The following is a 10,527-nucleotide window of genomic DNA, read 5'->3' on the forward strand; positions in this document are numbered from 1 at the left end:
CTCGAATCTGATCATGTTACTCCCCTACTCAAGGCTTCACTGGCTCCTCTGCCATCATCTTCTGAGCAAAGAACAAAATCAAGGCCCATCTTCCACCATGATCTGAGCCCTGCTGGCCCCACAACTTTATTTCCTGTCACTCTTCATCATCATACCTTCTAGGTTTCAACTGTAGCAAAATATTGACCGTTTCTTGAATATGCAATGCTAGTTTCAGGCATCTGAGCCTCTGCAGATGTTCTCTGAACATCCTTCCTCTTAAGATAACTGGGAAACTGATGTTTGGAGATCTTTTCAAGAGTCTTCTTCTGGGACGTTTTCTCTGATCACCCTCCCTTTGTCCCTTTCCCTCTACTTTTATGGCTCTTGTTACATTTACTAATAATTACTGGGAGCTCCTTAAGGATGGGTCCATTTCTATATATCTTGATGAGTCCCAGGCTGACTGCTGTTAACTAAGTGAGGGAAATGCAGTGTAAGGAAGTGAGGAGAGAGAGGAGACAGAATGCTCCCTGATCAGGCCCCTCCTCACCCTGTTGAGCAAGCATCTCTTCCACAGATATCTCCCCACATAAGCCAGGCCCCAACCCGGGTGGTGACAGGGCTGGTGCTGTGGATTGGTCACTGCCAGGGTACACTGTTCATGGCTGTGTGTCCCACAGAGCCTGTGCTAATAAAAGCCTCATAGCTATACCACACATAGAGTGTGCTGGATGTAGTATATATACTAAATACTACTCTAAATGCTTGCATATTAAGCACCAGATTATATAGTCTCACCTTATCCTCACAGAAACCTTTGACATAGGTATTAGTGTAAGCCCCACTTTACAGATGTAGAAACTAAAGCCCAGATCACATAGCTAGTGTTATAAATGGAGGATCCAAGATTTTTTTTTTTAAAGAATAGTCTAAGTGGTAATTTGTTGAAGCTAATAATTTGTTTGGTAGGTACCCAGGATCTCACTATACTGTTTTCTCTGTTTTCATGTAAATTTAACAAGTTCTATAGTAAAGCATTTTTAAAAGATTGGGCTAAATCAATGTGTTTTAAACTCCCTCCCTCACCTTTCTTTTAAGGCAATAAAACCCTTTCTTCAACCAAAATCTTGCAGAAAGGCTCCTATGTAAGTGAAATAAAAATGGATCTATTCTGGGGATTTCCGTGGTGGTCCAGTAGTTGGGAATCCACCTTGGAATGCAGGGGACGCGGGTTTGACACCTGGTCTGGGAACTAGGATCCCCTATGTTGCAGAGTAGCTAAGCCCCGTGTGCCACAACGTACCTACGCACCACAACCAGAGAGCACACACACCGCATTGCAAGATCCCACATGACACAGTGGAAATCCTGTGTGCCACAGCTAAGACCTGACACAGCCAAATAAATACATAAAAACAGATCTATTCCGGTTTCAGAGAAGCCAGACCCCCTCCTGTTGCTCTCCTCTCGCACTCAGCTCTGCCCAAGGCACAGGGTTCAGGAAACACGGTTGAATGAAAATCACTGGACCAGACTAACTCTTAAGATTCTTCTGGTACTTCTGCCTTCCTCTAGTTATATTGGTTTTGCTCTGGTCATTAGCTGATTTATTCCATCCCAGAAACAGTGAGATTGAGCTATTAATCATCTCCATAGTCTTTGGAGAATTTGCATGCAGGGTTGTAGAAACATGGGCTGCTGTTAGAGATGAATTTCAGTGTCTGTCTCTGCTGAGTGTTTATTAATAACCTTGCTAATCACCACTCTAGTTTCTGGATCTAGCTAACTCCTGTCAGATGTCCTTGGGGGGCATTTTAAATTTTCCCTGATTTCTTCGAGCCAGATGCTTCCTTCTGCCTGGATTCCTCTCTGATACTTGTATTCATGAATATTTCACATCTAATCTCCCTGATTACATTTCCATGTGGTGGTCATGGGGCATTGGCTGCACTTCCCAGGAAAGACATACAGGAAGCCCACAGTGAAGGCTTCAGTTTGCAGGCACAGTGCCAGAATCTTTGTTCCTGCCTCAAAGATGGCCTTCCATCAAGGACAGTGATGGGGAGATGCTGAATGGGACCTCGCAGTCTAGGGCTTTACATGCTGGCTCTTGACCTAAAGGGACTGGCACTGTCACTCAGGAATCCCAGTGGCCTTAGGGAATACATGTGGGTCCTGTGACCAGAGTCACTCAACAGCTTCCCACTCAGGCCCCAACCTTCCTGCACTGGCCCCCTCCAGTGTTGCCAGGACCTCCAGCCTGAGAGAAGACACTCTGATGGACTCATCTGCATCAAGGAGGGAAAAGTTAGCCACAAACGCCCAAGGACTTGAGTTCTTGAAGTTAACTGTGGGAGAAGGCAGAGGTAATGGTCAAAGAGGCAAGATGAGCCAGGAGGCACGGTGTCCTGGAATCCAGGGGAGAAACCCTTTCCAAATGGACATGGTGTGTGTGACATGTGACAAACACCACAGAGAGAGGAAGGGAAATTGGAAATCTGCCAGTACTTCCCTGGGAGGGCCCCACGGGCACATTTGTGGGTTCTGCCTTTGAGAAGCCCTCGCTCAGGCAGCCTTGGCAGTGAGCGTCCCTGCAGCCTAGTGCTCATCGGCTGGTCTCCATGTCCCCTGCAGGCAGCACTGTTTTGACCACAGAGAGACATGGATGGGTCACTAGAGGCCTCCTTCTCCAGGGCAGCAGGGGACAGGTGCTGCCAGAGATCAGCCTCCCAAGGAGGAGCCAAGCCAGGGAGGCAGAGGATGAAGGACTTGCAAAGACCAGTGGCTTGGGAGGTTGCCTGGGATGCATGCACTGAGCCCCCAGTACCCCCCACCTGTTCTACCCTTCTGTCCCATTCCCCTCAGTGACAGCTAAGGCTGGGAATCAGAGAAGAGGACACAGGCCTGGGTTCTGCCCTCAGGAACTCACAAACCACTGTGGCAACACAGCTCACCCAGGCCTTGCACTCTGGATAGCCTAAAGAAACACAGATAAGGCCAGGATTTCCCTCCAAAACATTCTAGACTTTTCCCTTTTCCTTTAGTGGCAAGCATGTTTTCATCCCCCCCGCTTCATTCTAAAGGGAAACTAAACCGCCATAATGGCTGCATAGCCTTCCTTTAATGGTCACCAGAAGCCACTCAGATCCCTGGGCCTGGCCCCACAGGGCCCATCCTCCAGCATTCTCCCTGCCTCTCTGTCTGCTCTCCATGTCCCCAGAGGCAGAATAGGCACAGCTCTGGAGCCTCTCTGTGATCCTCTGACCTTAGGCTTACCACTCTATGACCCTAGGTGGATGGTAGGATGGCAGCATCCTACGTCCTTGGCTGGTTATCAATTTCTCAGGGAGAGGGTGAATGACTCCAGCGCCTTCCAACTGACTGAGGCAGAGTAGGATAAGGCCCTGGATCTTGTAGCAGAGATTTGGGGGTGTTCTGGAGAGAATAGTGAGGCTAAAGTAGGACTTGGGACAGCATAACACCCATAGCAATGGGAAGAAGTTGGTAAAGAGGGCAGTGAGAGAGACCAAAATGGTTCCAGACCGTGGACAATGCACAGAATGCATGCTGTCTTGTTATCTGTAGTGTCCAGCCCTGCCTGGGCAACACAGGACGAGCTGGCCACCGGCTGACTTGCCATTGTTTGTCTTCTCACCTGCCATTCCAAGCCAACCATTCAGGTTCTCTCGGGAGACCCTCTTTAGGATCCATCTGTGAAATGGAGAAGTTCTCACTAGAACTGCGTGGCTACAGCCTGAAAGTCTAGCCTGGCTCAGCCAGTCAATTCTCTGGATCCTCGGAAGGGATCAGCCAGAGCTGGGGAAACGGCGAAGGACCGTCTCAGGGAGCACCTGCTCAGACCTTAATCCAGACTTAAACTCACAGGAACCTAGAAAGATCTTTCTAAACAAGGCAGGACCCTAAGGAGCATGGCAACAAGTATGGGAGGCAAGAGAATGTGGTCCTGTGGGTTTAAAGAATCACAGTAGGCTTCCTGGGGGTGGCAGATGACACAGGACTTAAAGGACAGACACCCAGATGGGTGTAAATAGAGCCGAGATCCTGGGCTCTTCCACCCAGCTCCCGATCTTCCTTCCGTGGTAGACGGGTCTATCCCTCCCTTCCTGAACCCCATCCGCTGCCAGGGAGAAATACCCACAGAGGACAGGTGAGAACAGCCCCCTGTGTTTACCTCCTAACAGGTCCCTGTCCCCCTGCTTTCTCCCCCAGGACCCAGCCGCCGCCTCCATCTCAGACGGAGACTGTGACGCCCGGGAGGGTGAGTCAGTAGCCATGAATTACAAACCATCCCCGCTCCAAGTGAAGCTGGGTGAGTGTGTCTGGGGGGTGAGGGAGATGTTGGGCGTGGACAGGCAAGGTGCGCTGGGCTGGGTCTGCAAAGAGGTACAGCTCAGGCTAGACAATTCCAAGACTCTAGCCACCAAGTCACAGGTACCGTCTCTCCTGCAAGGCCAAGAGGGAGGTGATAATTCTCTACAGGTGCCCAGAGCTCTAGAGGCATCTCTGGGGTCCAGAAGGCTCCAAGTGTTCTGGGGCATAGCTGCAGGAACCCCAGAGAGAGGGTCGGAAGCCCCATCAAACACTGGACCAGGTTGAGAGGAAGCTAGCTGCCTTAGAAGTAGGCATCAGTTCCTGTGTCTGAGGGCAGAAAGGAGTGAGGCTCCCGAAGCCTGGAACCTGGCTCCTCTCCCCTAGAAGCTGAGCCCCTTTCCCCCTTCCTAGTCAGCCTATCTGGATATCTGCAGATCTTGTTGGCTCCTGTTTGGAGAAACTTTCCCTTAGTTTCTTAATAAACCCAGACCTCTCCTGGCTTCCCAGGGTCACCCTGCCCTTGGGGGTTTATCTCACGTCCACTCCAAAGTCAGTTTATGCTGCCGCTCACTCCTTTGAGCCACCTCTCTCCCAGTCACTGCCCAGAGCTCCTGCAGCTGCTGCGCTCGCTTCACTTCCCGCCAACACCACCTCTCTCCCTCAGGGACCATCTCACTCACCCAAGGCTGCCATACATAACAGACTTCTAATTTTAAAAAATGGTTTTAGGAATTCCCTGGCGGTCCAGTAGTTAGTACACTTCATTTCCACTGCCGAGGGCCTAGGTCCAATCCCTGGTCAGGGAACTAAGATCCCACAGGCCATGAGGTGCAGCCATCAATAAATAAATAAATAATTTGTTTTCACAAGTGAAAATATAGCTAACACAGTGCATCCAGGAAACAGTTAACAATTAAATGCAGGCCATGATCATCCTTCAGAGCTTCTCTGCCATCCTGGCCGCCCTCTTGCTCATCTTTCTCCCCAGGCTCCAGCTGCCCATCAAATACTGGGCCCTCTCCTTGTCCTGAGAAATCTGTTTCAAAACCTTGCTCAGCAGCTGCCAGGACACCTTTTCAGAGTCCTGTTATATTATTCAGCTTTTCTTTTTTCCTTTTAACTTGCTTTTCTCCTTCCAGACCAAATCCAGGGAGCCCCTCAGGCTGTTTTTCTAAACAAGAGAACAGTCCTCTCAGTGGAATTTGTTCATCTTCCCAGGACAGGACACCAGACTCAAACTGCAGCCAGTTTTATTTTCTTATTATTGTTTAATTTAACAACATAAGTATTTAACAAGTATAACTTCTTTACTCTTCCCCATCATTTTCTCCTCCCCAGAGATAATCATTCCAAGCATTTTGGTTTTGGTTTTTAGTTTTTTCTAGTTTTATATTGTATTTAAACACAAGTGGTATCATACTGTCCACATTTTCTGAAATTTTTTTCTTTTTTGTTTTCTGATTAATGTCTTAGAGCCCCTTCTAATATCAGTATATAGAGAATGACTTCTTTTAATAGTTGCACAGTAGTCTGTATTTTGCTTTTGCAGTTTATTAGCATTTTTTCACTGTTTCCAACAATTCCAACATGCTCTTAAAAACAATACCTTCCCCCCTGACCATTGTATTACCACCACAGCTCCTCTAGAAAAATCCACAGCCTTATTCCAGGTGCACTGAGGAGAATCCCCACCAGGAACTTATAAGGCAAATTGCACCCCCTAGAGGCTTGGGGTGGTAATGGCAGCTGCTGCCTTGCGGGAAAGGAGGTGGAGGTGGGTTTGCGGGCGTGAGATAGATGAGCAGTGGCAAAGAATGAGGGATAGAATGGGAGATGAGAGACATGGAGGTCAAGAAAATTCCAGAGTCACAGTATCTATAAATGCCCATCCCATCCTTCCTCTCTGGAACTTGTTGTTTTGTGAGAGCTTTCCCCGGTAGTCCTTTTGCCAGTATCAGAGCTGCTGTGAGAAGGAATGGGTAGACAGGCCTCCTGTAGGGCCCAGGCAGAAACTGACTACTGGGAGAGCCACACACCAGGCAATGGGTCCCTTGGTTACCAGTCCCATGAATCTGATAGGTTCTAGAGCCTCGGAGAATCCATATGCTAACCAAGGAGTCAGAAGTAGTCTCGGCAGAGGGGTCCCCCAGCCTGCTGCCTTTACCCTGCCTGCCCCATGCTGCCCCTCCTGCTCCATAACCTTCAGTGGCTTCTTTCCTTTTCCATTAAGCCCAGACTCTTCTGCTTGGCATTCAGGCCTTCATGCTCCAAGTCTGTAATCAGAGGGGGCCCCAAGTCCCTTGTGCACAGGACCTGATACATGACTGGTGACACAGATGTTTGCTGAATAAATAAATGACTGAATAAATGTATATAACTTTTCTAACCCGACCTTCCTCCATCTTCATCCCTCCATCCCGTCCAGATCCGCACTTATTACACTCACTTCTAAATGCACTTTTCTATACACTACCCTTCCTTCCTCAAATGCCCTCCTCTCTACCTCAAGTGGGCTTCCCTGGTGGTTCAGAAGGTAGACCATCTGCCTGCAGTGCAGGAGACCCGGGTTCAATCCCTAGGTCGGGAAGACCCCCTGGAGAAAGGAATGGCCACTCACTCCAGTGTTCTTGCCTAGCAGAACCTAGTGGACAAAGGAGCCTGGTGGGCTACAGTCTATGGAGTCACAGAGCTAGACACAACTGAGCGACTAACATTTTCACACTCCACCTCAAGGTGTCACCTGCAGGAAGCCCTGCCATCCTTCTATTCCATCTCTCCCTCTCCAGCCTTTCTCTGGATTGAGCACATGCTAGCTGCCCCACTTGGGAGTACAGTTCCTGGAAGATGGGGGTCAGCCTCCTGTCGCCCTTCACTATCTGCCTCAGGTTGGGCAGAGGAAAGCACTGTCTCTTTCAAGCAGCGGGGCCTAGAGTTGGATCCTTGCCTCAGTTCTTAGAGAAGCAAGGAGTTTCACCATGGAGGCCAGCCCAGGCTGTCCTGAGTGGTAAGGCAGGGTGGCCCTGGAGGCAGGACACAGCTTCTTCCCCATGTTCCCCTGCAGAGAAGCAGCGGGAGCTGGCCCGGAAGGGCTCCCTGAAGAATGGCAGCATGGGTAGCCCTGTTAACCAGCAACCCAAGAAGAACAACGTCATGGCCCGGACAAGGTAGGGCCCCGCCCCACCCCCACCAGGACCCTGCCAGCCGGGTCCTGTCTCTGCTGGCTCTGAGCCTCCCCTCTTCCCTCCCTCCTCAGGCCCAGCTCCTCTCTGAGAGGAGAGAGTCTCATCGGATCAAGGTGGCGGGGTGGGATGGGGTAGGGTGGGGTGGGGGCGGGGAGGGAGATTGTGGGGTGTGGCCCAGCCCAGTTCCTTGCCAGGTTGGTGTGCTTCAATCACCAATCCAGTCCCCCAAATTCTCCACCCAGGCTGGTCGTCCCAAATAAAGGCTACTCCTCGCTTGACCAGAGCCCGGATGAGAAGCCACTGGTAGCCCTTGACACGGACAGGTGTGTATGGAGACATCGGGGCAGCCAGGCAAGGCAGAGCTGTGTGGGAGTGGGAATAAACAAGTGGGCTGAACAGGCCACACCTGCTCTACTGTCAGAATGAGGGTGTCCCTCAGCCAGGAGCTCTCTGAGGGTGATTCCCCCAAAGAATGGAGATAGGGGGAGCAGAGACAGGAAAGGGGATCAGTGCAATCTGCTGCTGTCCCGGGACAGCTGACCCGGCAGCTGCCCCTAGAATGGGCCCTGATGCTGTAGTGCCCTGCCCACTCTGAGGGGGGAGCCCTACTGCGGGGCACAGACCTGGCTAGATCTAGACTTTGGGAAAACCCAACAAACCCAGGTGATTTGAGCCTAGGAAAAAGAGGGGCAAGGCTGTGGGGTAGTAGCAGCTTGATTTAGAAGGAGGTTAAAGGTAGTCATGTATTTAGAAGGGTGGAGCTAAGGAACCTGTCTTAAAACTGCATTCCCACAGCAAGCATGGTTTCTGCTAAGATTGTGCTGTTTATTTAGAAGTGTGGGGGGAGGGGGAGGTACTGACTGATGTGGGGGAGGGTAAAGAGAGTTTTCTATTTAATGTCTGGAAATCACTTCCTCTCTGCCTTCTCTCCTCTGCGGCCAGTGATGATGACTTTGACATGTCCAGATACTCCTCCTCTGGCTACTCCTCTGCTGAGGTGAGGCCCCACTGCTTCCTACCCTAAAGCACCTTAGTAGGACCACTCTAGGGAAAAGGGTGGGGCTAAAACCAAAACACCCTGAGCAGAGCAGTGGGCAATAGAATGGGAAAGACTAGAGATCTCTTCAAGAAAATTAGAGATACCAAGGGAACATTTCATGCAAAGATGGACACAATAAAAGACAAAAATGGTATGGACCTAACAGAAGCAGAAGATATTAAGAAGTAGTGGCAAGAATACACAGAAGAACTATACAAAAAAGATCTTTATGATCCAGATAACCAAGATGATGTGATCACTCACCTAGAGTGCTAGAATGCAAAGTCAAGCGGGCCTTAGGAAGAATCACTATGAACAAAGCTAGTGGAGGTGATAGAATTCCAGTTGAGCTATTTCAAATCCTAAAAGATGATGTTGTAAAAGGGCTTCACTCAATATGCCAGCAAATTTGGAAAACTCAGCAGTGCCCACAGGACTGGAAAAGTCAGTGTTCATTCCAATCCCAAAGAAAGGCAATGCCAAAGAATGTTCAAACTACCACACAATTGCACTCATCTCACACGCTAGTAAAGTAATGCTCAAAATTCTCCAAGGCAGGCTTCAACAGTACATGAACCATGAACTTCCAGATGTTTAAGCTGGATTTAGAAAAGGCAGAGGAACCAGAGATCAAATTGCCAACAACTGCTGGATCATAGAAAAAGCAAGAGAGTTCCAGAAAAACATCTACTTCTGCTTTATTGACTATGCCAAAGCCTTTGACTGTGTGGATCAGAATAAACTGTGGAAAATTCTTCAAGAGATAGGAATACCAGACCACCTTTCCTGCCTCCTGAGAAATCTGTATGCCAGTCGAAAAGCAACAGTTAGAACTGGACATGGAACAACAGACTGGTACCCATCAGGAAAGGAGTACATCAAGGCTGTATATTGTCACCCTGCTTATTTAACTTATATGCAGAGCACATCATGAGAAACGCTGGACTGGAAGAAACACAAGCTGGAATCAAGATGGCCGGGAGAAATATCAATAACCTCAGATATGCAGATGACATCACCCTTATGGCAGAAAGTGAAGAAGAACCAAAGAGCCTCTTGATGAAAGTGAAAGAGGGGAGTGAAAAAGTTGGCTAAAAGCTCAACATTCAGAAAACTAAGATCACGGTATCCAGTCCCATCACTTCATGGCAAATAGATGGGGAAACAATGGAAATAGTGACAGACTTTAATTTTTTGGGCTCCAAAATCACTGCAGATGGTGATCGCAGCCATGAAATTAAAAGACACTTACTCCTTGGAAGAAAAGCAATGACTAACCTCGACAGCATATTAAAATGCAGAGACGTTACTTTGCCAACAAAGGTCTGTCTAGTCAAAGCTATGGTTTTTCCAGTAGTCATGTATGGATGTGAGAACTGGACCATAAAGAAGGCTGAACACCAAAGAATTGATGCTTTTGAACTGTGGTGTTGGAGAAGACTCTTGAGAGTCCCTTGACTGCAAGGAGATTAAACCAGTCAATCCTGAAGGAAATCAGTCCTGAATGTTCATTGTAAGGATTGAAGCTGAAGCTGAAACTCCAATACTTTGGCTACCTGATGCAAAGAACTGACTCATTAGAAAAGACTCTGATGCTGGGCAAAGTTGAAGGCAGGAGGAGAAGGGGATGACAGAGGATGAGATGGTTGGATGACATCACCAACTCGATGGACATGAGTTTGAGCAAGCTCCAGGAGTTGGTGATGGACAGAGAAGCCCGGTGTGTTGCAGTCCATGGGTCATAAAGAGTCAGACAGGACTGAGCGACTGAACTGAGGTGGAGCCGGTGCTGGATGGGGCTGAGATCTGATTCCGCCTACAGTGCTGGGAGCACAGAGTTAGGGGCGGGGTTCTGACCCAGATTGGAACAGGGCCCTGAACTACAATGGGATGTGGCATAGGGGCGACACCTCATGGGCGAGGGCCTGAAATAGGGACGGGGCGAACAGAATCAGGACCCAAGGTGGGAAGTTGCCCTTAGAAAGGGGTGGG

The 10,527-nt window shown here is 49.2% G+C and overlaps 1 protein-coding gene across 6 annotated transcripts in view; it reads left to right on the forward strand.

Annotated features, from left to right (window-relative positions):
* FAM219A (family with sequence similarity 219 member A) overlaps nucleotides 1-10,527 on the forward strand; it is a 60,570-nt gene that overhangs the window by 46,936 nt on the left and 3,107 nt on the right. For 3 of the 6 annotated variants that reach the window (XM_015093068.3, XM_015093069.3, XM_060410885.1), the window contains exons 2-5: nucleotides 4,213-4,312; nucleotides 7,376-7,478; nucleotides 7,739-7,819; nucleotides 8,439-8,493. In XM_015093068.3, the coding sequence (XP_014948554.1) occupies nucleotides 4,213-4,312; nucleotides 7,376-7,478; nucleotides 7,739-7,819; nucleotides 8,439-8,493 (339 nt within the window). The remainder of the gene's footprint in view (nucleotides 1-4,212; nucleotides 4,313-7,375; nucleotides 7,479-7,738; nucleotides 7,820-8,438; nucleotides 8,494-10,527) is intronic. The other 3 variants (XM_015093070.3, XM_015093071.3, XM_060410886.1) reach the window with 1 other exon arrangement.

The sequence above is a fragment of the Ovis aries genome, chromosome 2 (assembly GCF_016772045.2).
Source record: "Ovis aries strain OAR_USU_Benz2616 breed Rambouillet chromosome 2, ARS-UI_Ramb_v3.0, whole genome shotgun sequence".
Lineage (NCBI taxonomy): Eukaryota > Metazoa > Chordata > Mammalia > Artiodactyla > Bovidae > Ovis > Ovis aries.